The following is a 25,328-nucleotide window of genomic DNA, read 5'->3' as shown; positions in this document are numbered from 1 at the left end:
ACTTGTCGAGCCGCGATACGATGCCAACAGTCCCGGAGAGTGGCTGGCTTGGGCCCACGGAGTCCGTTGGATGATCGTACATGCCTCCGAACTTTGACTGTCCTTCGAACCATCGCACCGACCTTCGAACAGCGATTCTTGTTCGAGTCCCGCAGTCGGGCCATCCTGCTGGCGAACGATACGCTTCCTGCTCCTAGGTCGTTCCCCGAGATCGACGAGTTGATGCGTTACCTCGACGAGGTCTTCCACCGCGATGGCAACCAGGGAGATATCCTAGGTTCGCCCTACCCTACGATCGCCTGGTCCGAGACCTTGGTGCTGCTCGAACAAGTCAACCAGGCCGAGCGTCGTCCCCTTGCGAACCCGCAGTATCAGCGCGAGTCGTTGGTCCTGTCCGACTTTCGCCAGCTGCCCGACAACCTCGAGTCCATGGGTCGAGCGATTCACAACATCGCAGTCGACCAGCGCCGCACGCACGGCACCCTCGTCGGGTTGCTCGAAAGCCTGCTCGAGCGCGTCAACACTGACCGTAGCTTCGACGCCGGTCCGTCTGTTCGTAGGGGTAGGGGTGGTGGTCATGGGTGCGGAGGTCGAGGACATAGATACGAGAGTTGCCGAGGCCGTCACTAGGTAGTTTGACCTAGCCGTGTACTTGCCCGTAGTCCTACCAATGTAGTGACTCTTCTAAACCGTTTGACTTCGCCGCTAAGGGTTCCGAACATGGACGCTTGAGCTTCGAACATCGGGCGGTTTCCTCGAACGGACGGATAGCGCGTCGACCATACGGACTTAGTGTACTGTTGTATCGACCGTAAATGGCGTTTTCGGTGGGTAGGTGAGCTAAGGGCTCATCACCGTGATCCGGAGGGACTCGCTACAACTGCAAGACCTATTGAGATGATATTTTGAGGCATCGAGTGGCCTTGCAAGAAAGTCGAAAATCGTCACTGAGTACGGTGGCGCAAACGGGGAATAAGCGCCCATCAAGTTCGAACGTAGCCGTAATAGATCATAGAGCTAATAAAGATCTTAGCCCACTGTTTTCGTACGTGGTTACAACCAGCCGAAGCCCGTGCCACGCTACGGAAGTTCGATGTGCGCCCACATGTCTTATTCGTTTTGTATACAACTCCAATGTGACTATCCGGTCCAAATCATTTGGTAGCAATGCTAACCCAGGAGGTCACTCAGCCGCCTCCCTCCAGGAGTCGGCTTCGTGGCCTGATATCAGCCCGCAACATACCAATACGTACAGCTTGCGCAAGCAGATTCAATATTGAATGACTTGCAGGAAGTCTTCTGGTCATCGCCGGAGTCCGAGTCGACATGCATTGCTCTGGGATCCGCTTACCCCATCCCCTCTCGCGATCAAATACGCAACTTAGAAGTTAGTAGACATACACACCATGCCCAGTAGTGTGCGTAGGTACCATTTACCGACAGACTCTGTCAGCCACAAAGCGCGTGCCATTGATGAGCTCGAGCCTGCGTGGAATTCGTTTGGCAGAGTGTATGGGTAAATTGGCTGTTCCCTCTGCTGTATGGTCGCACCGAGTCACTGTCAGTATTACTTGTAATTATCATTAGAGGCAGTTCGGACGATGCACATACCATTTCGAATACAATCCTGTGTCGCGTGGACAAATGAGGCATCCAGTAATTCGTGCTGTTTGTGACAGCCAGTGAACGATGTTCGTAGTAGTCTGGGGGATCATAGTGTCCCTATAACCCATGAATTGACAGCAGAGCCTGGAAGTTATTCAGACGTGCAGTGCATCTATGCCCATGGCCTCCGAGTGGTCACTCTCCGACTCCGACTCGTCCGCGTTGTGCTTGCATCCTCGGTGTTGCCGCGCGTCGTACCTGACATTCGCTCGTCCTTGCTCGTCCTCAAGGCTCATCTCATCCCCTCGTCATCACCCGTCTCTGCCAGCCATTCACCCTTCCTTGCCGACTCGCTCCCGTCCGGGCCCGCCGTCTGTCGGCCCTCCCCGCTCGTAGCTGCGTCTGGGCCCATGGTCCGATCGTCGGCTGCGCTTTACGTTGAGACTTTGCCCTGCATGCTCGCCGAGCATTCACCTTCGTTCTCGCTGTACGTGTCGTGGCCCGCTTGTGTGCCCGCTCGCACGCCTCTGTGCACGCGTTTGTCAGCCGTGCCTGCGTCCAGTGAGTGTTCGCCCATCGCGCTCGCGGTTGATGTGTGCGCTGTCGCCTGCGCGCTCTCCCACCCATCCACTCGCTTGCCCATCCGATTGCCCGTCCACGCCTGCTCGCCCGCCTGCCCACTCGCTCTGCGCGCGTTCGTCGGCGGTGTCTGCGTGCTGGGCATTCGCCCGGTGCGCTCGCGGTCGGCGTGCGCATTGCGCTTCATGGCGCGACGGCGACTGCGCCCTGCGCCTGCCCACATTCTCCCATCCGTCCGATTCCTTCGCTGATGCAACCGCAGTCCGGTCGTCGGCCGTGTTTGTGTGCTGGGCTTATGCCCTGCGCGCTCACGGCCGGCGTGTGTACTGCGTGCCCCGGCCCTACCAACCATACCCCACGCCCGTTCTTAGCCAGCTTGCTCGTGTGCAATGGTACTCACCTTCGCGTCTGTTGCTCACGCGCTCGTCGGTCGCGTACGCCGCATGCTGGGCACTTACCCTGCGTGCCCATCGTTCCGTCTCGGGCCTTCGATGCGCTTCACAGTGCCATTGTTGTTGCGCTCGTGGTGGTGCTCTTACACACCCGAGCCCGAGCCAGGCCGTCGTGGATGAATATTGAGGTGGTGGTGCCCACGGCAAGAGAGGGAGAGAGTGGCAGTGGCAGATTGGCATGAGGCAACGCCGCGAGCGATTCGACGGCCCGCACAGGATCAAGCGTGCTTCCAAACTTAGAGGATGCGGCTAGGTCGAAGAGCGCAGCGAGTGTATGTACATGCCAGAGTGAGAAATTGAGCGCTGCACGTTCGAACAGTACTTGGAGGACAGTACTGTAACTATGTACTTTGAAACGACGCAAGGAGGTGGACGGCGCTCGGGCCTCGGGCATGGTCCGGAGGCCGAACCGCGTCCGTATTCGAACCGTGGCCTTCCGGCCGACCTTACAAAGGGTCAAAGTAATGGGCCCGCTGGGGTGGACTTGTCCACGTGGACTCCGTGGAGCTGGACTTGCCAAACAGTGACACCGATAACGAGCTGATAAGATCCATATTATATTATATAGTCTACTGGCCAATTGTAACCTGTTATTACTGCACCATTATCGTTGCCACTGATCGCAATACTTCTGAAGTAAGTAGACCAATCGTACCAAGTAAGTGCTGGCAGCTTACTATTGTATGTCGCGGCGGGTAGCGGTTCATGATCATTTGTGCTCATTCCCCTGTTCATAAAATTCAGGAAGTGCGTTGGCGGAAGAGCGGCGGCTTTCTGTGGCTTCGCATCCATCTTAACTGACTTATGCGTCTCAGGGTACTTAGCTCTCGACAGAATATGCAGTAAAGCGCATCAAGCTGCACAAGGGCAACTAAGCATTTCGCGTCATCGTGTACAAGTAGATATCATAACGAAGTAGAAGGTAGTCTAAGTGACATTGATCCCAAATCAGTATGCTATGGTGTGAGCGATGATCCGCAAATCTGCTAACAGCGAGGGCAGGCGGTAGGCTCACAGCGGGCGGGCGGACGGATGTGCCGGACAGGTGCGCGGGTGCTGGGCGAACAGGTGGACGAGTGGGTAGGTGGGGCGGGCAAGCGCACGCAGGTGGGTGCAAGCGCAGGCGAGTGCATGGGCGAGCGTAGGCGCAGGTGCACAGGCGCATGTGCGGGCGGGCAGACGGGCAGGCAGTAATGGGCCAGGACGGGCAGCAGTGGATGCTGCCCGTCGTGCATGTGCACCACAAGCGATCGCATGGCAGGCTGCCAGAGATGCGCCCGGAGCGCTCGTGCGCACTGAGAGCCGTTGTCGGCGCGACAGGCAAGGCTTGTGGGTGTATTTGTGCACGGCGGGCGCCGACTTCGTGCATAACGGGCACAGGGCGAACGCCTGCATGGCAGAGGCGGATCGACGTCCGCCAGCGTGCAGAGGACGCGAGGCGCTCACTGACCTCGTGGGTCTGTTACGGCCGTGAGGGCTGGCAGGTGGCCAGGCGGGTGGGCGTGTGTCGCTTGCGCGCGCACATCTGGGTCGTCTTCGCCGCGCTCGTGCTCGCTGGGAACGCGCGCGCTGGGGCCGTCTTCGTCGCATTCATCTCCGTCCGATCGTCCTTGGTGGGCATTTGCTTGCCAGGGTCGCCTATGAGGACGAGGTGACAAGCAGAAAACTCACCTGGTTTTCTGGCCCTGTTGGCCGCGACCATCTCTCCCCCCCTCCCCCGAACAACCATCCTCCGTAAGTCCCCAGCAATGCCCTGGGCACATTGCTAGAAGTCGTTGCAGCCGTGTCACATATGGCGCGGTCTTGAGGCGTGCAGCGGGTCGATGTGAACGCCCATCTCTCCCGGACAGGCTCGCCTGTGTGTCCTGGACATCCGCGACAGGTACGCAAGGGTTACGAGAGATAGAGGGAAGAACACTGACTGTGTAGTACTTACGGGTGTACACAGTGTAACACACTGCGGCGATCCTCCAGCCTTGCGCCGTAAACGGTAGTAATCTTATCGCCTTTGTTTGTACGTCACGTGCTTCGTGGAGTCCACGGGAGTCCACCGTGGACAGTCCACCCCAGCGGACGGCTTGTTCTCCAAAGGGTGCATGGCGACTGTCCAGGACTCGGAGCGTTCCACAGAAACACTACTAGCTCGGCGTTTCCATACTGGGCATGACCGGCTGAGACGCTGCCACCGAGTGGCTGTACCGACCCGGCACATGCCCGACGTAGACCGAAACTGCGTTAGACTTCGAACTGGAGTGCACTGATATCTGTGTCTGCGACCTTGAGGACGTCGAGTAGCTAACCATCAAGCTTTCAAGTCTGATAGGCTTTTGCTCACGACAGCTCTGTCTGTTACGGCAGCGCGTGCACCCGCTGTCGGAGCGTGTCTTTTGCCTTGTGTGGGCGCATGCTTGGCAGCTACTAGTACATGGGGCTCCGATTCGGACCAGAGGGACGCTCCGCGGATGGTGAGTGAATCACAAACCATCCGAGTCGGTCTCGAATCTTACCACCCCGAGCGGTGCTAACGCACTCGTCAACAGGGAGCCCGCGCAGGTTGGCTTGAGCGGCGATAACTTGGACGCAGTTACGCTCGCGGGCGCCCAGTAGTATATACTACAAGCCCAATCGGTAGCGTTATGCGCTGGAACATTTCTAACATCAAGCCTCCAAGATCGAGGTCGGCGCTCTCAGATTACGACCGGAGAGACGCTCGCAATGCCCGTGTCTCCGAGCTCGTCTGCACGTTTCACCCCTGCCCCCTGCATGGCGGAGCAGAGCGAGAGAGCACTCGCATTGCTATCTGCACAGGCCCCAGGCTGTCTGATCCTGCTGTCTAATCCGGGCCAGTGCTTTCGTGTACTCTCCATGATAAAAGGCGCGGGTCAAGAGCGTCTCCCCGTTTGCTTCGCCTGCTCGTCTCTTGACGCTTATTTTCTTCTTTCTGTACTATTTTCCTTCTGAATTTCGTCGCCGCCGAGGATGGCAGTCCAGGATCCCACTACCAACGGTTCGAAGCCCATATATGGGGCCTACTACCCCTCCTGGGTGGCCGATACCGTGCCTCCGTCGAAGCTCAACTTCTCCATGTACGATGTCTTGTTTTTCGGTGCGCATTGCAGTTGTCTACACCTTGGATTCTCAGCTGAGCCTTTACAGCGTTCGCAACGCCCAGCTCTGCATATGGTGTTAGCCTTGATGATGGGTCTGCTTCCACGTTGAATTCCCTGGTTAGTGCGGCCCGCAATGGTGGTCATGACACCAAGGTTGTCCTGTCAATCGGTATTGCTCTCGCCAAAGTTTCCCTGGGATATACTCATCAGACATTTGCTTCAGGCGGTTGGGGTGGCTGTGACCATTACTCCGATGCCATGAAGTCGAGCAACAGAGACAGCTTCGTAGACGCAGTCGTGAGCGCTGTCAAGACATACAACCTCGACGGTACGTCCTCCTACTACATCATGCATGAAAATACCCATCGAAGAAATCATCAGGTGTAGACGTCGACTGGGTCAGTACGCTAATCGTCTCCTCGACCTTGCTCTCACGTCAATCGTATCAGGAATATCCCAATGACGCCGGCGCGGGCAACGGCCAAGGGCACTCGTCGGAGGACGCTGCAAACCTACTCAGCTTCTTCCAGGCACTTCGCAAGAAGCTTGGGAACGAGGCAATCATCTCAGCCGCCGTTACGGACCAGCCCTTCAAAGGCCCAGACGGCAACCCACTCTCGGATGTGTCGGAATACGCAAAGGTGATGTCCTATGTCAACCTCATGTATGCCCTGCTTCCTTCTTCTCCCCACGCATTCTGAAGTTTGTTCGATCAGGAATTACGACGTGTACGGGTCATCGTCGACTCCCGGACCGAACGCTCCTTTAGGCGATCTTTGCGGCGACTCCTCCCAGCCAGAGTCCAGCGCCCAGGCGGCGCTGAAACAGTGGACTGCTGCGAATTTTCCTGCGAACCAGCTCTTGCTGGGCATGCCCCTGTACGGATACGTCAGCAAGAGCAGCAAGCAGACGCTCCAACACCGCGACGCCGATGGCGCGAGCAGCGGAAAGGAATACTACCGAGAGAAAGTGCTGGCCATGGCGGGGAGACAGTATGCTGTGGGCGACGTTGCCCGCAGCGTCGACGAGAATCGGCGATTCGACACCAAATTTGCCGATGATCAGTCCGTGTTCGTCAATGGGGTCCGTGCCGGAGCGCTCGGCCCCGCTGCCAACCAGACGACCGATTATGCCAGGGACTCGGGCGCAGGGTCGGGAAATCTCAGCAAGTTCATGGGCCAACAGATGCCTTCAGCGACCTTGTCTCGCATGGCGTGCTGAAGCAGCTCGGCGACAGGTTCGTGGCCGATAATGGATACACTGAAGGTATGCAGCCCTCGGATCATCATAGCAGCTCATCATTCCGCTCTCCTAGGATGGGACAACTGCAGCGAAACACCAGTGCGTTTCTCCTCTCTCGAACGCGGCGTAAACACGTTGATGTATTCGAGGACAGTTCGTATACGACACGTCGCGCGAGACTCTTGTCACCTACGACAATCACACGTCGCTCGCACTCAAGACTCAATGTGCGACAAACTCCGGCATGGGTGGTGTCTTTACGTGGTCATTGGACCAGGTACGTCTGCACCCGTGTTCCAAGACACGAGCGGTCACTCAGGATCTGGCATATGCAGGACCTCGATAATACTCTGCAAAATGCGATCAGAGCCAGTTTGAGTCTAAACACCAACGGTCTTCTGGGGCGCTGAAGGGTTTGGCTTCCTTGGTGCTGTACCAACATTTCATGGGTCGATGCAGGTATCGACGTACGGGCACGATGGCGTCTCCGAGGGTTGTATGTGCGAGGGTTCTTATGATAGTATTGTTCCTATTCGCTGCTGAGGTCGTGCTTCGCCAGAAGGCGCTTGCACTTATCTATACAGCGAAGTTGAATGTCGGCCTCCTTCAGGTGCGCACTGCGGAGTTAGCGGTCTGTGTACCAGTCTAGAAGCACTACTGACCGAGGAGGCTACACCCAGCCGATAGAAGTTCAAGTCGGCACGCGTCCGCGGCAACGATGATCCCGATTCGTATCGTTATCTGTCTCTGTGCAGAGGTCGACCAGCAGGGGCTCGTGCGCTGTACAGAAAGGCTTCCCATGTGCATTGTTCCCCCGGTGCCAGTACCTCAGTTGGAGGACACCACGTCTGGTGGGCACTCAGCGCGATTGGGTGGTCACATGCAGGACGGTGCGCGAACTCTGCATGACGGGAACTGGTGCAGCGGCAGAGATCGCTCCAGTTGTCGCGCTCTACCATGGTGGGGCCCTGGCGATCAGGTTCCCAGCCCACCGTTGCTTCACATCAAGTCAGCAGGACGTCTTCCGAGCTTCCGTTCGGCGGGCGTTACAGAACTCTAACAGTGACATCGTAGCATCCGTCGTCGTGTATATAAGTAGCAGTGACCCGACGAGCACGAACGACGTGCCCTCCGCACGACCTGTATAAAGCCATGGCCATAGCGAGCGCATCTATCGTCAAACACACCACGGCATCCTCGCCACGACCTCACGTTCTGTATATTATCGAGGTCGTCCACGAGGATGGTACGCAGGCCGAAGTGCCTAGACGCTACTCCGAGGTGTGTTTCCGTTCAGCGAGGTGTCTTGGTGAAGCTGAAGAAGCTAATCCTATATGCAGTTCATTGAGTTGCATGCCACGCTCGGTGATCCAGAAACTCTACCACCCAAACGGATCCTTGTCACGTCCTTCATCCCATCAGCATGGGCAGACGACAAGCTCATCTCTGAGCGCAAGGAGGGCCTCTCTGACTACCTCTCCAAGCTTCTCGGGTCTCCTACGTACGCCTCGAGCCCCGCTCTGCTCGGCTTTCTAGGTACCACACCGTCTGCTGCTACGACCACGGCAGACTTCAACCTCGAAGACGCACTTCCCTCGACGCTCTCCAGGAACACCGCGTTGCACGCCATGAAGGAGCTCGAGCGAACAGCGAGCACCACACCCATAGCTGCAGGATACTATCCGGACTGGGCGACTGGGACCATCGCTCCACAGAACGTCGACTTTTCCAAGTTCGACATCCTGCTATTCGGTATGCCTGCGTGTTCTGTCAGAAGATTGTCGGAGCACTCACATCTGTCCAGCCTTCGCAACGCCGAATTCCTCCAATGGGCTGAATTGGGACTCGGGAGCCACATCGACGCTGCAGACGCTGGTCAGCAGCGCGCACAACAGTGGGTACGACACGAAAGTGGTTCTCTCCATCGGTACGCGCAAATGCTCGTCTGTTTCAACTGACGCTGATGCATGGACAGGCGGCTGGTCGGGAGGCTACTGGTTCTCGCAGGTGATGAACTCGTCCAACAATGCGGCATTCGTCCAGAGTTGCGTCGACGCCGTGAATACGTACGACCTTGACGGTAACGTACCAGAGCCATCTCCATTTGCCACTCATTCACGAACAGCATGTCTCGCTAGGAATCGACATCGACTGGGTGCGCGCGTCCTTTGGTTCGCGACCGACGCGCACCATACTGACTTGAGCATCGCAGGAGTATCCCAACCAGACCGGAGATGGCAACCTATACTCCTCAGACGACGCGGCCAACCTCCTCACGTTCTTCACCTCCCTGCGATCAGCACTGGGCCGAACAAGATCATCTCGGCAGCCGTGACTGACCTCCCATGGATAGGTCAGACGGCAACCCCCTCACAGACGTCTCCGCTTACGCCCAGCAAATGACTTACGCCAACATCATGTATGCCCCATCTCCCTCCCCACCACCGTGTCACTTATGACAGGCCCACAGAACTACGACGTCTTCGGCGCGTCCACGACGTCCCCCGGGCCCAACGCCCCGCTGGGAACCTCTGCGGTAACTCCACGGAGCCGCAGTACAGCGCCGAGGCGGCCTTCTCGCAGTGGACCTCCGCGAATTTCCCCGCGGGGCAGCTCGTGCTCGGCCTCCCGCTGTACGGGTACGTCTCGCAGAGCAGTGCGACGACGCTCACGGACATCGAGCTGCCGAAGGCAGACGAGAGCGGGGGTGCTGGGGCTGGACGCGTACCGCCAGCGCGTGCTCGGTATGGCGGGGAAACGGCCCGAGCGTGTCCGATCCCGACGGGGGCTACGGGCGAGCGTGCGCAGCCGAACTTCTTGAAGGGTGCGCACGCTCGTGTGAGGCCGAAGGCGAGGGGGACGTGGCGAAGGCTCAGGACGCGGGCGACCTGAGCTCGTACTGGGGCCAGGAGATCGCGTTCAATCAGATCGTCGCGTGGGCGCGCTGCAGGAGTCGAGCACGCGACTTCGTGAGGCAAATGGGTATACGAAGGTGCGCGTGGGCTTGGTTCGTGCTGTAGGGCGGTTTGGACTGACGGGTCCCCGCATACAGGCTGGGATAACTGCAGTGATACACCTGTGCGCATCATGTGTCATCGTGATACTACCAGAGGTCACTAATCGTTGATTGGACAGTACCTCTATGACACCGCGCGGACGACGGTCGTGACATACGACGACACCTACTCCCTCGGGGACAAGGCATCCTACGCCAAGAGCGCGGGGATGGCGGGATGTTTTACGTGGTCGCTCGACCAGGTCAGCCAACGTGTATGGGTTGAGATGCTTCCGTGCTCACTGTTCGGCCTCCAGGACTACAACTATGTCCTGCAGGACGCGATCCGCTCCAACTTGGGCTTGTCTTGAGCTGAACCGAGCAGTTACGTTCAAAGCATGTTACGTATTGTGTTATTTCTGTTGTTTATGTCGGGTTGGTGGAGCGATGGACCACGGTGATGGTTATGAGAGTGAGTCGGGGAATGGACCGTTCGTAGTCATGATCTCGCAGTATTCAAAGCCAGCAGACGATCGGAATGTCTAGTCCGACCCATGATGCACGACGACTCTAGTGATGTCGACACCTATCGCGTCAGTACGTCCGCACCAGAGTCAGTGATCAAGACCATATGTTCAGCCTGCGCGCTCCGAGCGCAGTTCTGTTCAACCCGGCCTGTCAGAGATGTTCAAGTCGACGCAGGCGGCAGACGAACCTCCGTGGATGCCGTCCAGCCATCTGGGAATATCCATGATCTTGGGTTTGCACCCTGTACGATGCATGGCTGAGGCGGCAGTTCCAGTCAGCCGCATGCGTAGTGTGTCGAGTCAGGAACTGACCTCGATGGTGAGCAGTGCCCGGGCAGCATTACCCCAGGATTGTCGTTCACTGTTGATACCCCTGTTAGCGGGCCCTGGAGCTGAGATGACAGGAGCACCCACGGTGATGAAGGATCCACGGAGGTGTGTGGAAGTCCTTGCCGATTCCATGGCCCGTAAACTGCGTCGAGACGGAGTACTTCGTCCCCCGGAACAGCTCGTGTATCGTCTTCCCTATGAGGTTCAGGGGACGGCCCGGGGCACATACGCGGATCGCAGCTTCGAGCGCGTGCTCGGTGAGCTTGACGAGCTCACGGCCCTTGTCGTCCTGAGACATACGCGAGGTTAGGGTTAGGATGCCGGGGCAGACAGACACGCACGACGTCGCCGACGAGGAACGTGCGGGAGGTGTCTCCGTGGAAGCCATCCTTGTAGACCGTGATGTCGATGTTGACTATGTCGCCGTCCTGCAGCGGCCGTCTGCGTGTCCGTCAGTCACCCGCCTCTGGCCCGAGCACGGCAGAACGCACTGAACTCGTCGGGGATGCCGTGCGTCACGACGTTGTTGATGCTCGTGCAGCACGACTTGGGGAACCCGCGGTACAGCAGGGGCGACGGGTACGCGTTGTGCGAGAGGATGCGGTCGTGCAGCTGGGCGTCGATGCTGGCGGTCGTCACTCCCACCTGTGTCCCTCCGTTATACACCATGCTCAGCGGGCCTTTCACGACAGACACGACGGACTAGGTGGTTTTTTGGACCACCCAGGCCTCCGCGTGCGTCGAACAGAGCCCTCATGACATGAACTACACCCACCTTCACTAGACTCCCCGCGAACCTCAGCACATCCCTCGCGAGCCTCGCAGCACTCCTAGCTTGTGTTCCTCTTCGCCACCCAGCTGCATCGGTTTGTCTTGTAGAACAAGCCGCACGCCCTCTCCTCGTGCGTAGGGCGGCCGCGCGATGTGCGGGGGCACGGTGCGCGGCGTTATGTGCCCGACGCCCCAGACGTAGGGCTCTTCGGGCAGGATCACGTCGAAGGACCCGAAGTCGTAGTCCTCCTCGTCTTCGGCGGGGGCGGGGGCGTGGGCTTGAGAGGTGTAAGCACGGAACGTGTTCCTGCTTGTTGGGGGCCTGGTCCGGGAGAGGTGTGGACCAGCATGTGGGCGGTTGGTTGTCAGCGCAGGCGAGTGGTATAGCGTCCGCGAAAGAGCTTGGAGTGAAGGAACCCTCATGATGCGTGCGTGGTCAGAAAATACCTGCTAAGCAATGGACATGGGAGAGGAAGCAAGAGCCGCTCAGCCACGCCGCGAACCTCTCATCACTCAGCGCAGTGAATGGTATCAATTCTGGTGGCATTCGGTTATACCCCAGTGTTCATCAAATGCTGAATGAGTACATCTACATAGGCAACGAGAGCAGCAGCAGAGCATAACGATACAGTGTCCACGAGAGGCAGAGAGCGAGGACACGCTCAGGTCCACCCCCTCGCAGAGCCCCTGCCTCCCCCATGCCCCTTCTCCTTCTCAATCACAAACAGCGCATCCCTCATAGTGATCGGTCTTCTCGAATCCTCCTCCTTCTGCTGCGTCTGACTTGTCCTCGTGTACGCTCTCGCCCATGACCCCGACTTCGCGGACGCTGCCGGCGCCGTTGTCGTCGCAGGCGTCGTCGCCCCACTACCCGCTGTGCCCCCCGCCGTCGCCGCAGCCTTCGGCTTCGGTGGGGCCGCCGCAGTCGCCTGCGTCATCCATGCGTACTTGCCCGTGGGCAGCCCCGCCGCCTGACTCGCGACCGCGTTCGACATCTTCTTCCGCGCGTCCTCCGACATGTTGCGCGCCGTCACGCCCGGGCCCTCCTTTTTCTTCTTCTTCTTCGGGCCCTCCTCCTCCCCGCCCGCACCATCCGCCCCCACGCCCGCCCCGCCCTGTGCTGCGAGCGCGGACGCCTGCGCAGCGGCGGCCTCCGCGCGCTCCTTCCGCTCGCGCCGCACACGCATCTCGTCCTCGCGCTCGACCTTCTCGAGCGCCGCCAGCTGCTTCGCGACGTCGCGGCGCACGGTGACGCTCCACATCGGCGAGCCGTCCTCCTCGTAGAGCGACGCAGGCCGGTCGAACTGTGTGTCCGTGCGGTGCGCGGAGGCGGCGACCATCTCCGTGATGAGGTCCTGCAGGCGCGCGCGGAGCGAGAGCGCGAGGTAGTTACCGCGTCCTCGGGGATCTTGGGCACCTGGTGCTGCGCGCCGACCGTGCGCATCGTCGCGCCGAGGTGGCGCGTGTCGAAGTTGGGCTTCGCGGGCTGCTTGCGCGCGCGGTCTTCGTACGGCCGGTAGGACGCGTACGAGTCGTACGGCCCGGATCGCTGCAGGGACTCTTCTTCGGCCTGCGGGAGGTCAGCGGTGAGGCGGGTCGCCTTTGTCAGAGACGCACCCTCAGGTCCACTCCGGCACTCCCGAGCGCGTCATTCAGCGTGGCGATGTCAGTGCTCTCGGTCGTTGTCGTCGCCGGCTGCTGTGTCGTCGTAGGCTGTGCCCGTGAGGTCGACGCGGCTGGCTGCGTCTGCGCCGTAGAAGCTGCCACCGTGGGCTGTGCTGGTTGTGGAGGCGGATAGGAGTATTGGTACGGCGACTGGCTGTAGTACTGGTAGTATCCGCTGCTACGCCGCGAGGTCAGCGGCATGTGGAGGATGCGAACGCGTGTGGTTTACGTTGGCTGCGGTTGCGGCTGCGAGGTTTGTTGGAGGGCCGGATCAATCGGTATTTCTACCCTGAGATCAGATTCGCATTTTGAATGTGTTCGCGGGATCCTTACGGTTGCCCCATTGTGCCGCAGAGAAGGTCGGCCCTGTTGAGGGTGTTGGAGCGGGTGTAGGCGTAGTCGCAGCCGGGCTGTCGGATTCGGTTTTCATTTGTGCAGCAAAGCGGATCCAGATAGAGGGGCGGGTTCGTGGCCAAAGTAATGGCTGTGAGCAAGTACTAGAGGGGGAACGACTGGCAGAGCAGGTTGCAGGTCGCTGCGTATGGAGACTGAGAGACACTCACTCAGAGCATTCCCGCACACGCCCTGCGTGCCGGAGTGTCCGAGGGGCCGCTGCGGGTCCCCGAAAACCTGTCCGGAGGCGCGTCGGTGGCTGGTGGCGGTCGCGCGTTTGCCACATTTACCATTACCTCGACTTCCACTCCTCACATTTGGTCCAGGGCACCGTGGGCACTCTTGGATAGCTCGTTGACGAGGTGGTAAAATGGCAAGTTTTGCATACCAGTATCATTGTGAACACAGCCAGATAATGAAGCCACCTTAGGTCGTCTGCCAGTACTTCCTACGCGGACAATGCAAGTTCGGAGACTCATGTAGAAACGAACATCCACGCGATGCCCAGCGCAACGGGTTTGGGAGTGCGTCTTCGACATCTGCATAGTTCTACCCCATTCACAGACAATGTACAGACCAAGTATGGGCAGGCTCCGGGTCTTCCGGGCCCTCCCCACAACTCTTCAAGTTCGCCCCTTCCACACTCGCTCGCTCATGTATGAACTCATCATAACCCCAGCTTGGAATCAATTACGCGAGATCTCGACCTGAAGCAGGATCGCCCGTCCTGGAGGCTGTCGTCGTACGCACCCGCCAAACACCAGCCCACGCTCATCCAAATCCCAGAGCGCTCCCCAGAGGAGCTCCGTGTCCAAGCAGTGCTCGCAGCGCAGTCGGGGAAGTTCAATCTATACGTGAGTGAATTCTCTGTCTTCTGCCATCCGAGCGCTGACTCCGTCGCTGGACGAACGCATAGGTACAAGACGAGACGAACAGCTTCGCTTTCGCGGACGAAGAGGTCCGGAAGGCTACGAGCAACATGCAGGCGACGTACGACCAAGCGAGGCGCAACCACGAGCAGGGAGCTGCTGGCGCGCGCCCTTTCTCCCTCGCCCAAAGCGGCCAGGGTCGCAGTCGCGAGTGGTGGGGTGTTCGGACAGGCCGCTGCACAGGGCACGTCGGCGTTCGGGCAGCCTGCCCAGGTCGTCTGCCTTTGGTCAGCCAGCGCAAGGGCCATCCGCCTTTGGGCAGCCAGCGCAAGGGACTTCAGCATTTGGACAGCCTGCGCAAGGTGGTTCTGCGTTTGGCCAGCCCGCATCTGGCACATCTGCGTTTGGTCAGCCTGCGCAAGGCGCGTCAGCATTTGGTCAGCCCGCCCAGGGCGCCTCGGCATTCGGCCAGCCCGCCCAGGGAGCATCTGCGTTCGGTCAGCCAGCCCAGGGAGCATCTGCGTTCGGCCAGCCAGCCCAGGGCACGACCGCGTTTGGCCAGCCAGCAGCCGCCGCCTCTGCATTCGGCTCGGCGAACACTTCAGCCTTTGGCCAGTCGAGCTTCGGTCAGGCCTCAATCATCAAGCCCGCATCAGGGGCGTTTGGTTCTGGTCCTGCAGGTGGGGCCTTCTCTGCCTTCGCCAACCCATCCGCCTCAACAAGTGGCGCACCCAGTACGAGTGGGGGCGGCGCCTTTTCCGCGTTTGCAGGCCAACAACCCTCCGCGTTCGGCCTCGCCGGCAACGCTAACAACACCGGCGGCGGCTCCGTCTTCGGGCAATCCTCCATGGGCGGTGGCGCCGCCCCCGCAGCCTCGACTTCAGCGTTCGGCGGGGGGAACACCGCCGCGGCACCAGCGTTCGGCTCGCCGTCCGCCTTCGGTGTGCTCGCGCCACGGCCCGAAACGACCTCCGCGTTCGGGACACCTGCCGGCGGACCCGTGACGAGCGCGTTCGGCACCCCAGCATCAGGGCCAGGGACGAGTGCATTCGGGGCGCCAGCCGCAGGGACAGCGACGAGTGCGTTCGGTACGCCAGCTCCAGGGACGGGTGCGTTTGGGGCGCCGGCCGCTGGGACGGGCGCGTTTGGGGCGCCCACCGCTGGGCCAGCGATGAGCGCGTTCGGCTCCGCGACGCCCGCCCCGCAGTCTGCGTTCGGCGCGCCGCAGACTCAGACTCCGCCCCAGCCTGTGTCCGCCTTCGCGTCGACAACACCCCAACAACCTCCTCCCCAACCCGTCTCCGCCTTCGCCTCCACACCACCTCAACAACAACAGCAACAACAGCCCAACACGTTCGCGTCCCAACCCGTGTCCACGAACGCGAGCACGTCCGCGGCGGCGGCGGCGGCCCACGCCAAGTCGAGCAAACCGGACTTCGCGATGGCGCTCGTGACGGTGCGGTGGCAGCCCGGGCTGGACAAGTACGACGACATGCTCCCGCCGGACTACGTCGAGATCCTGCCGAAGGACGCGCTGGAGGCGTTCAAGGCGGAGAAGTTCGAGTGGGGGGCGGTGCCCGAGTTCGTCCCGCCGAAGGAGGTGAGGTAGGATCTGGACTTGTGTGGTGGTTGAATAGTGTATTCTACTTAGCTTTGTGTTGTATTTTGGATCTGCATTGCTATGTGCCCCTTTGAGGAGGGCTGAGACCACCCTAGGGTCATCATATACGATTGGTTTAAGGAGCCAAGGCCTCTCCTCAGATCGAAACGCGAGTTGAGTACTTCAGTTCGGAAGACCCGAAGTGGTCATGGTTCAAATATTCATGTGTGCCTTCTCATTCATACGCGACAACCAATAGAGCACGCGAGAGATAAACCATACTTGCTACACATACAATAACAGCGCGATGTCGTCACAAGGAGTCCTAACAATACATCTACATGCCTACCAACCGACACAACCACAATCAAGAAGATATCCGCTCCTGCACAAACCGCACCAACACCGGTGTCAAGTCCACGTTCCCTTGCCCAAGAACCTCCGTGCTTTTCGCCATGACTGGCTTCGCCTTGTTCAGTAACCCCAACAGGTCCCCCGCCATCTCGCCCGTCATACCCCTCCGTAACCGCTCCGCGAGAGGCATCGATGAGCGCCGCCGCGCCTTCAGCGCATGCGAGTCTGCAGGCCCCGGTGGCGTCTCCGCCCGCATGTCCTCGTCCATGTCGTTAGCACTGGCGTCGAGCTCTGGCTTGGCGAGCCACATCGCGAGCTGCGTGACGGCGTACAGGAGGACGGCTTCAAGGTTGCGGCGCACAGGCCGTATGCTTTCCCGTACGTCGAGAGCGAGTTCGGATGAAGACGGCGGGGTGATCGTCTGTCCGGCGGGACGATTAACAAGTTGCCTGAGCACGTCGAGAGAGCAATTTCCCAGCTCGAGCAGAGTGCCCATTGACGTCGGTTCTCCCAGTACCACCTTGGTGTGCTGGAGGAAAGCGTGTCAGAAAGTTGTGCCATACACAAGTTGCCGAGTTCATCACTTACGGGTACGATGAGAGCCTCCTGCGTTGGCCAATCTTCTTGTTCTCCAAGCAAGACGACCTCTGCGCCGCTGATGCTGCATAGCGTCGACACGAGCGAAGCCGACAAGCAGAACAACCGATGCATCAGACGTGTGAGGAACGGTCGTCTCATGGGGTCCACCGCATCTGCTGACGAGCTGACCGACGTTTTACTCTCCGCCTCGACCTTGCTACGCTCGTCGGCCGTAATCGGCTCGAACAGGCTGGCGAGGTGGTTCGGATGTGTCAATGCGTAGTTGAGCTGCTGCACCAGGAGGAGGGCGTCGTTGGTGAAGAATCGAAGCACCTTCTGCACGGCGCCGCTTGCCTTGCCCGCGGACAAGTTTTGCGCGATTGCCGCGAAGAGGTTCACAACTTGCTCCAACTCTTCCAGCAATGGCAACGTCAGGGTGTCCCCTATCGTCCATGTCAGCGCGCGATGGATCTGATCCCCCCAAAGCTGGACAAGCCCGCTCGCATCCGCATCGAAGAAGTGACCATGTCGACCGAGAGACATAATGACTCCCGCGATGATCGCCAGCATCGTGCAGTATGCTCGATGCGCAGGGCTGCGTTCCCCAGGCAGTTCAGGGATAGTGACGTCAATCATTCCGATCCGTATGGCTTGACTGAGTGGGTTCTCGGTGTACGCAGCCAAGATGCCCTCGCTAGCCAATTTCTCGGCGGCGGAAGGGATACTCGCCAAGGCCATATGGAACGTCAAGATGTGAGGCGCGTACAACGGCTGCTTGCGGGCTCTAAGAAGAGATAGATCCGAGATGCCGACCAAGTCAACGCGACTGAAGAGTTGCATACTCGCCCGCACAACGTCGGTCTCCTGGCAGCGAGTCAACCAGAACGTATGTGAGACATTGACGTCCGTCCGAGTGCACTGTTCGAATACCGCTACGAGCAATTCCAAGTCTTGGTCGAGATCGCGATCTAGGTCAGCACACGCAGCGTCGAACTTGATGCGTAGGCTGTCGATGACAAGAACCAGGGCTGCGTCGAGCATGGCAGAGATGGATAGCCGTTGTTCCGCGTTTAGAGTCTTTGGTCGCCGGGCGAGGCTCCTACTGTGGCGCGCACAGAAGTAGACGGTCTGCAGGAGAGGTCTATGGAATGGAACCGGACATTGACCCATCAGAGACTTCACAGGAGTTTGTGGGCCGTTTAAGATGATGCCCCGCGTGTTCTGAACCAAAGTCACAAAGTGCTTGATCTCCTCTGGCTTGTCGGACGTCGAGAACCATACCACTTCGAGTAAAGACAGAAGGAGAGACAGCCTGGCGGCGTGGATAGTTGACATCATGTCCCCAGAGCGTTTCTCCGCGGCGATGCTCTCTGATGTTGACGCAGCGAGGCTGAGGAAGTTTCGACGAAGCGTAGCGTTGCCTCGGAGGTAAGGAGTAACTCGCATCAACAAGTATTGCCACGATTCCGTCAGTGCAGTCTGGACGTGGGCAAGGGACAGGTTGAGGTTGATTGATGTAAGCTTCCTGTGAGCCTCGATGACTTCCATAGCATCGCCGCGCACGAAAACCTGCAATCGTAGCTGCAGCAACGAAGTGTCGAACGCGAATGCATCCCCGTAGTCCCGCTCCACGACTGCTTCATGTATCCGCAAGGATTCCAAGGCAAGACTAGGGAAGTCGGACTTGATTCGCTCGGCGAGTTCATCATGCAGCTCGGGATCGTACGCGCTAGCGGCTGCTTCTGCGAGGAGCTCCGCATACTTCTCTTCAGATTTGAACATGGCTTCGATGGCAGTATAACTTGACGGTTTCTTGGAAGGAGACCCGTCGAACTGGGCCTCCGCGACCAAACGAATGTCTTCGGCCAAGATGTGCGCGGCATGAGCTTTGACTGCAGTCCGATATGAATGGATGGACACGGCTTCATGCAGATCTGACCGCCGTGCACCCTCAATGTCCACGTAATCCTGGGTCCTATAGTCAGGCGGAGGCCCAAGTTCCTCGCTGACGATCGCAGCTAGCTGTTCGAAGAAAGCTGTGTTCTGACGTATTGATTCCAAGTATGGCCTGTGCTCATGACCGTGTTGCCATACTACATCCAGGAACCGAAGTAGCGACGCCAGAAGCTGAGGATTGACGGCCAGTAGAGCTCTCCACCCTTGCAGCATGTCGCACGCTACCGTTACGGCACTCGTTGCCTTTGTGATAGTATCGTCCTGGGCCCTCTCTTTACCCTTTGCTGACACCTTCGGAGTGGGCACGCGGAAGTGGCCGGTGACAAAGAGACGCGCGAGGGCAGGCTCCTTGTCCACTGCCAGGATAATGAAGTTCCATACGGCTTTTCGCAGATGGACATCGTCATATGGATGTTGGGTGATGCGCACGAGGGAAGCAACCATGCTCTCCGGGTCCGACAGATGGCCGATTATCGTAGGCGGGGGGCCGTGTGAAGCCGACAACGACGAACACAGCGCGAAGAGCACACGGACAGACAGCACGCGGACAAGGTTACTCATGCTTCGTTCTTTGATGTAGCCAGCGAGAGCATCTACGGGATCCACTCGCGATGGGCCTCCGTCGAAAGTGTTGATGCTGCCGCCGACCTTGGCGCAGAGGGCTTGCTCCAGCAGAGAAGGTTCGGACGAAGGCATGACACGCTCCTTCGAGATCAAGAGCAGGCGGGTGAACTCGAGGTGGGACTCCATGAGGGTAACCAGACGTCTCGCATCGCCTATCCGCCGCGAAGCATAAAGCGCGTCTATGACCGAACCTGCGTTCGTCATAGAAGACACGAGAGGTGTAATGGTGGAGGTGGTCGCCTTCATCATGAACGCGTCCGATACTGCTCGGCTCAGCGCGGCAAATGGCCCATCCTTGAGCGACGACGACGACTGCTTGAGGATGTCCGAGTACAAGGTTGACACCCGCCTCCCGATCTCAAAACGGTCGCCCAGCTGAGTGTACTTCCACCCCATATGCTCGACCCAGATCTCCGCGTGAACGAATCGGGCGGCGCGAAGCAAGACCTCTTCCTTAACCTGCTGCAGCCGCGGGTTGTGCTGGAGGACCCAAAGCGCGGACGCGGATGCCTCGTAAAAGAGTCGCTGGACCAGATGCAGAAGGGCGAGGGTCATAGTGTAGTGACCGGTGAGTCTCTCGGCGGCTAGTACCGTAGAGGCCACACCGATCGCCTTCTCAGGCCCGAAGAGGGATGCCGTTGAGCGAATGTAGAGCCACACACGATTCGAGTACCGCGGCAGAGCCAGGAGAGCCGAGAGCACGCTGATAGCCGCGATGATGAGAGGTGCACGAATGGTACTCCTTGGCTGAGCTGACGACCGGGAGAGTGCTTCCTCAAGGATCATGGTGGTGAGCTGGACCAAGTCTGGCGGCTGCGCCTCGACCATGGTATGTGCAACCACTGCATTACCACTCTCCAATGACTCCAGCAACTGCTCGGCGAGAGGCGGGTTGTCCTGAATGACACTGCGTATCAGGTCCAAGACGTCCATCACGATGTTCTCGTCCCCCTCGCGATCCATCTCCACGCCTATGTCCTCCAGCCGCAGTGCAAGTGGTTTGTGGCCTCCCTTCTGCGCGAAGGAGATGTCCTGGTAGGCACCACCGGTCCCCGAGTGCAGACGTCGCCGGTTGACGTAGTCTGTCAAGAGCTCAAGTAGGAGCTTCCACCCGGAGTGTTCATGCTGCCAGCATACTACGACTAGATCACCTCCGTCTCCACTCAGCAAGCGACCCGTGGACTTCGGCGGAAGAATGGAACCCCCGGGAAGCTTGAGAGGTCGTAGATTGACGTAGGATACACCCGCCGCAACCGAGGAGGAGCCGTACCGCTCAGGAAGTCTCTCGTACAGTGCATGTGCGCCCGTGCACGCATTGACCGGTATGACCTGGGTGTACGTGGTGAGCTTGTTCAGATAGTAGAACACATGGCGTGTACAGAGTTCGCGGTCCTCCTCGAGTGGGTTCCCCTCCGCAGCGTAGTCCGTGGTTGAAAGCCCGTCGGTATCCAAGAAGCCTGCAGCCGTCATTGCACGCAACAGTCGGACCAGAGGACGGAACTGTATGGGAAAACGTGACCGTGCAATGTCAAGGATGGCTCGCCGCGCAATGCCTTCCGACCAGTCCGACTGCCAAAACTGCCGGCAAATTGACATGACAGAACGACTCTCGCTTCGTCCGAAGAGCGCGATCCAGACTTCGACGAAAGCTTCGAAGTCAGGGATCAGCTCGACGGAAATGAGCTCCGTGATCGCGATGACTAGACCTGAGAAGCCATTTCAGTACGATGGAACAGCAGTCACCATACAGTCGCTGCTCATACCTTTGAAGACAGACCTATATGCCACGGTATTAGGATCAAGGATGACCGAGTTAGTACGCCACGCCGTAGCTGTCACGAAAACGGGCGACGTCGTCAGCAGTGTGAACATGAGCTTGAAGAGCCCAACATCAGGCTCAAGGCATGTTCTGGCCATCAGGATATGTATTTGCTCCGTGTCCTTTAGGTACGACTTCCCTTGCTGCGGTAGTAGAGAACCAAAGAAAGGCAGATAGGAGGGTGGAAGCTCCTTGGTCTCTGATGCGGCTTTCGAAAGGCGCGAGAGAACAAAGGCCCAGGCTATGAAGGTGCATGCGTAGTGGCTGTCCCCATGCGACACGACAAGTTCGTGTATTCGTTTGAGCGACTCTGGCGACGACCAGTATATCTCCGGGTCCGCTGTTTGAGCGGCGAGCTGTATACCGCCTGGCTCTGCGGCTCTCTCCAGCTCTAGTACCTCCAGAGTGATCAGGATCCAAAGAGCAGCGCAGTCCCTCTGCAGCTGGGTACCCTCCTCATCAAGGAGTAGCGTCGAGTTCTGTTGTTGCGAACCCAGGTTTGTGCCGTACGCAGTTTCGTATATGCGCGCAACGAGCGGTCCACTTCGCGAGGCGTAACTCCACATTGTCCAGTACAGCACCTCCAGCAGCACTAGTTGCTCCTTCGCGTTTTGTCGCGTCCAGGCGGCGGCTTTTCGTGGCTCGTCAGCGATATTCTCGGGGAGGTTGGCTTTGGCCTTCTTCGTGTATTCGTCCAGCAGCGTCTCCGCGAACGCATTTCCGTCGGGAAGGATGCTCAGCAGAAACTTGTTCGCAATCGGATGGATGTGGTCGTCTTCGTTTTCAGTCGCGCGGAAGAGAGGGATGAGTGCACGCAGGACGTAGAGTCGCTCGATGTAGTAGAAGGGTGTGATGGCCTCCACGAGCTCGTCCGCCAAGCTGGCGTTCTCTCTCGAGATGGACTCCGGCGCGCCCTCGTTATACAGAAAGCATCGGAGCAGAACCAGCGCGTCGACCTCGTCGATGCCCAAGCGCGAGCTGATGGCGAACACGCATTCTTTGTCCTCCGGCTCGACGCGTATGACGACCCCATCGCGCAGGGTCACCGAACCCGACTCGACCCTTTTCCTCGACGCGTCCGACGGCTTCCCAAACGGCGCCACGGCGTTGCTGAGCTGGGCTATCCGCGGTTTGAGGTGTTCCGAGATCTGGTCGAGCGTGTTGCCCTCGGAGGAGCCCGAGAGGATGGAATGGAGTTCTTCATATGTTCTGCGCGGGTCAGACACGTCGCACAGGCTTCAAGCAGAAAATCACGCACACATCTATGAGGTTCGAGCGTTTTGAAGACTCCCCCGACATCCTGGACGAACCGACGCGAGACAAGGCTGTAGACGCGGTCAAGCAGTTCGAATTTGCCGCCACAGACCGCGACTCGCGGTGGCAGCGTGGGCGCCTAATCGTTCCTGCTTCTTGTGTCTTTACCTGCTCCTACCTGCACTTCCGGTCCACTCAATATGTCCCAGGTAGTCGGGAATGTACGTGATCATACTCTGGAAATTGTCGTTATACAATTTGCTGACCTGCAGTGTAGACTGCGCTGGCGTATGCCCGGGTATGGCATCACGTCGACGCCTCCGAGCGGGTACTGGGAAAGTTGGCAGAGCGCATTGCCATCGTGCTCATGGGCAAGCACAAGCCCATTTTCGACCCCAGCGGTAAGTACGGTCCTTTGGAACCATACTATTCTTGTCTTGCTGAGCTGGTCATCCGGTCTCAGCGGACTGCGGTGACTACGTTGTCATCACAAATGCTCGGAGGGTGAAGGTGTCCGGTAACAAGGCCGACCAACTGTGTACAGGCACCACACTATGTTCCCCGGAGGCTTGAAGGAGATCCAATACAAGGATATGATGCGGAGGAAACCCGACGAGGTGCGTCGTGGCTGTTCGTAAGAGCGACTCCCTTTTCTGAGGCCGGCCGGTAAATGCAGATCATCCGAAAAGCTGTCTCGGGCATGCTGCCAAAGAACAAGCTGCGCGAGAGAAGACTACAGCGCCTGCGGATATTCGAGGACGAGGACATGGGCGTGTTCCAGCATAATATCTTGAAGCGTTGGGAGGATGGCACACTGGCACAACCCGCTCCTCAATCCAAGGCACCATCGGCCTAAGCACAGATTCATTACATGCCACTACTACCATACGTTCATAATCTCCTCAGCAACGGGACGTAGAAAAGACGAATAAGGTCGAATCAGGCAATGACACGACTGTCGAAGTATTCGATGATCAGGTAGGTTCATAAGCCAAATTGTTTCTGCTCGTCACGAAAACATGTGTTCAATGATAGCCTGCTAAAAGTGCTGCGGAAGCCGGGCTAATGGCTGACATGCAAATGGCAATATCCACCAAACCCATATAGATTGCAACCACAACAGATCTAAGGGACGTAGTCCTCATCTTCCGAGCTATTGTCTGCAAATGGAACCGTGACCTTCGGAAGAACGACGCCTCTCGTCGTCCGTCTGCCCAGGGTCTCCGTGTCCTTGTTCTGTTCGAGCTGCTCTTCCTCCTCCTCGTCCTCGACTTCCTTGGTATTTCGACTGCGTAGTTTCCAGCTCGGCCGACCGTGCTGACTCTCCAGGATGCTGGTCAGTGCTGCCTGTTTGCCGCGCTGTGCCTGCTTGTCTGCTTCCATCTCCTCGTCCCACTCGTCGGGTACGTCTGCGGATAAGAGATGTGTGATATGCTCTTGCACTAGCATCGCTGGAGAGCACATGATTATATTGGATTGCTGATCGCAGAGTCATAGATACACTTACAGATCGCCATAAGAGCAGAACCGTCGAGAGCTTTATACATGTCAGGGCTTGCTCTTCTCCGCCTTCGACTACGCAACTGTGGCCTGTAGTTGGTTTCGTCCTCGTCTTCATCCTCACTGCTCTCACTGTCGGAAGTAGAGCTAGAGTCCCCCTCCGCGGAGCTGTCATGAGCAGGCTCTTCGGCCGGTTCACTGCTTCTCGCACCGTCTTCTTCCTCTTGAAGCCTTTGTTCCCGCCGAACCTTCTTCGTTCGACGTGCTCCCTTAGTACTATCGCGTAACTGCCCCACGGCAGTGTAGTAGTTGCAAGCAAAGTAATGCATACATTTCAATGTCTCCTGCGGGTCCGATTAGCGACGCGACGTTTCCTCCGAAGGAATCTGGCGCACTCACAGCCGACGGTGTGGGGAGTGCCCAATCTGCAAGAGGTTCTGGCTCAGACAGTCTACTCGAAGACGCCTTTGGGCTACCCTGAGCTGAAGGGCCACCCGACGGCGTGGGTGCAATGAAGGACTCATCCTCGTAGAACCGTCGCCTCTTGCGTGCCCTCTCATCCTGCGGCTGCTCCTCTACGTCCGCTTCACTTGCCCGCTGTTTGCCCTTGCCCTTGGCTGCCGTGGGTAACAGATCCTCACCCTCATCTGTTCCGGTCGAGCTATCTTCTTTCGCGTCCTCGTCGCGTGGCTTCGCCCATCGCTGCTTCACTCTGCCTGTCCCACCCGCGTCGCGCGCAAACCAGTTCCCTTTGCTGTCCCGCGCTGCATATTTGGCTCCGCGAATCCTCAAGTTCTTGTTGTTGTTTTGGACGCGAGTCCCGTCGGGATGTAGGCGGAGAGACGCAAGGTCGTGGACAGTGCTCAGACGTCGCGTTGACATGGCGAGTTGAATGGTGTCGGCTGCACACGAGAGGTGCATGCAAGTGCACGGAGTCTCACAGTCGTGGAGAAGCTCAGACTGTGCGCCGGCGGTGAATGCACGGCTAGCCATATATAGAGATTGTTGCCGAGTTTGGCGGATAATACCCGCGTAATGTGCCTGGGCGGGAACGCGAGTCTGAACGCCCACGACCCAACGCGGTCCGCTTCACAATGTTCGTCA

The 25,328-nt window shown here is 58.6% G+C and overlaps 11 protein-coding genes across 11 annotated transcripts; 5 read left to right on the top strand and 6 right to left on the bottom strand.

Moving 5' to 3' along the window:
- Positions 1 to 2,038: 2,038 nt before the first annotated feature.
- Positions 2,039 to 2,371, bottom strand: B0H18DRAFT_1118613 (uncharacterized protein; the record flags this gene model as incomplete). Its single annotated transcript, XM_048033814.1, has 1 exon — positions 2,039 to 2,371. The coding sequence occupies one exon, from the start codon at positions 2,369 to 2,371 to the stop codon at positions 2,039 to 2,041; it is 333 nt and encodes a 110-aa protein (XP_047894191.1).
- A 77-nt stretch (positions 2,372 to 2,448) lies between these two features.
- On the top strand, positions 2,449 to 2,763 carry B0H18DRAFT_1004232 (uncharacterized protein; the record flags this gene model as incomplete). The annotated part of the gene is made up of 2 exons (XM_048028472.1): positions 2,449 to 2,547; positions 2,689 to 2,763. Coding segments are annotated over 2 exons (174 nt in total), but the record flags the coding sequence as incomplete, so codon positions are not given.
- Positions 2,764 to 5,615: 2,852 nt separating this feature from the next.
- On the top strand, positions 5,616 to 7,398 carry B0H18DRAFT_1118612 (glycoside hydrolase superfamily; the record flags this gene model as incomplete). Its single annotated transcript, XM_048033813.1, has 10 exons — positions 5,616 to 5,742; positions 5,793 to 5,915; positions 5,970 to 6,074; positions 6,128 to 6,144; positions 6,196 to 6,410; positions 6,463 to 6,829; positions 6,883 to 7,012; positions 7,062 to 7,087; positions 7,143 to 7,265; positions 7,324 to 7,398. The coding sequence occupies 10 exons, from the start codon at positions 5,616 to 5,618 to the stop codon at positions 7,396 to 7,398; spliced, it is 1,308 nt and encodes a 435-aa protein (XP_047894189.1).
- A 705-nt stretch (positions 7,399 to 8,103) lies between these two features.
- B0H18DRAFT_1004217 (glycoside hydrolase) lies at positions 8,104 to 10,769 on the top strand. Its single transcript, XM_048028471.1, has 12 exons — positions 8,104 to 8,269; positions 8,329 to 8,740; positions 8,793 to 8,915; positions 8,964 to 9,068; positions 9,127 to 9,143; positions 9,201 to 9,319; positions 9,342 to 9,407; positions 9,451 to 9,812; positions 9,839 to 9,918; positions 9,939 to 9,980; positions 10,124 to 10,646; positions 10,701 to 10,769. The coding sequence occupies exons 1-11, from the start codon at positions 8,141 to 8,143 to the stop codon at positions 10,352 to 10,354; spliced, it is 1,686 nt and encodes a 561-aa protein (XP_047894188.1). The 5' UTR covers positions 8,104 to 8,140; the 3' UTR covers positions 10,355 to 10,646; positions 10,701 to 10,769.
- Positions 10,194 to 11,984, bottom strand: B0H18DRAFT_1161918 (peptidase M24, structural domain-containing protein; the record flags this gene model as incomplete). Its single annotated transcript, XM_048035817.1, has 7 exons — positions 10,194 to 10,644; positions 10,699 to 10,767; positions 10,819 to 10,871; positions 10,925 to 11,129; positions 11,182 to 11,281; positions 11,337 to 11,485; positions 11,616 to 11,984. Coding segments are annotated over 7 exons (1,020 nt in total), but the record flags the coding sequence as incomplete, so codon positions are not given.
- A 144-nt stretch (positions 11,985 to 12,128) lies between these two features.
- B0H18DRAFT_1004211 (uncharacterized protein) lies at positions 12,129 to 12,726 on the bottom strand. Its single transcript, XM_048028470.1, has one exon. It carries the CDS (start codon positions 12,628 to 12,630, stop codon positions 12,274 to 12,276), a length of 357 nt encoding a protein of 118 aa, XP_047894186.1. The 5' UTR covers positions 12,631 to 12,726; the 3' UTR covers positions 12,129 to 12,273.
- B0H18DRAFT_1161902 (uncharacterized protein) lies at positions 12,280 to 13,614 on the bottom strand. Its single transcript, XM_048035816.1, has 3 exons — positions 13,610 to 13,614; positions 13,229 to 13,560; positions 12,280 to 13,181 (listed from the first exon to the last, which is right to left on the bottom strand). Exons 2-3 carry the CDS (start codon positions 13,475 to 13,477, stop codon positions 12,642 to 12,644), a joined length of 789 nt encoding a protein of 262 aa, XP_047894185.1. The 5' UTR covers positions 13,478 to 13,560; positions 13,610 to 13,614; the 3' UTR covers positions 12,280 to 12,641.
- Positions 13,615 to 13,952: 338 nt separating this feature from the next.
- B0H18DRAFT_1210775 (uncharacterized protein) lies at positions 13,953 to 16,147 on the top strand (the record flags this gene model as incomplete). Its single annotated transcript, XM_048036386.1, has 6 exons — positions 13,953 to 14,042; positions 14,100 to 14,193; positions 14,245 to 14,296; positions 14,349 to 14,523; positions 14,586 to 14,825; positions 14,891 to 16,147. The coding sequence occupies exons 1-6, from the start codon at positions 14,040 to 14,042 to the stop codon at positions 16,145 to 16,147; spliced, it is 1,821 nt and encodes a 606-aa protein (XP_047894184.1). The 5' UTR covers positions 13,953 to 14,039.
- A 358-nt stretch (positions 16,148 to 16,505) lies between these two features.
- On the bottom strand, positions 16,506 to 22,769 carry B0H18DRAFT_875860 (nucleoporin subcomplex protein binding to Pom34-domain-containing protein; the record flags this gene model as incomplete). Its single annotated transcript, XM_048040459.1, has 4 exons — positions 16,506 to 17,021; positions 17,081 to 21,357; positions 21,415 to 22,679; positions 22,729 to 22,769. The coding sequence occupies 4 exons, from the start codon at positions 22,767 to 22,769 to the stop codon at positions 16,506 to 16,508; spliced, it is 6,099 nt and encodes a 2,032-aa protein (XP_047894183.1).
- Positions 22,770 to 22,924: 155 nt separating this feature from the next.
- On the top strand, positions 22,925 to 23,580 carry B0H18DRAFT_1084842 (60S ribosomal protein L23; the record flags this gene model as incomplete). Its single annotated transcript, XM_048031842.1, has 5 exons — positions 22,925 to 22,945; positions 23,002 to 23,125; positions 23,188 to 23,236; positions 23,269 to 23,341; positions 23,401 to 23,580. 5 exons carry the CDS (start codon positions 22,925 to 22,927, stop codon positions 23,578 to 23,580), a joined length of 447 nt encoding a protein of 148 aa, XP_047894182.1.
- An 868-nt stretch (positions 23,581 to 24,448) lies between these two features.
- On the bottom strand, positions 24,449 to 25,106 carry B0H18DRAFT_820573 (uncharacterized protein; the record flags this gene model as incomplete). The annotated part of the gene is made up of 2 exons (XM_048039295.1): positions 24,449 to 24,568; positions 24,624 to 25,106. Coding segments are annotated over 2 exons (603 nt in total), but the record flags the coding sequence as incomplete, so codon positions are not given.
- Positions 25,107 to 25,328: the final 222 nt, after the last annotated feature.

This window comes from Fomitopsis serialis, assembly GCF_022376445.1.
Source record: "Fomitopsis serialis strain Sig1Antser10 chromosome Unknown B0H18scaffold_28, whole genome shotgun sequence".
In the NCBI taxonomy this organism is placed as follows: Eukaryota; Fungi; Basidiomycota; class Agaricomycetes; order Polyporales; family Fomitopsidaceae; genus Fomitopsis; species Fomitopsis serialis.
The sequence above is the reverse complement of the archived record's forward strand: the minus strand, read 5'-3'. Positions and strand labels throughout refer to the sequence as shown.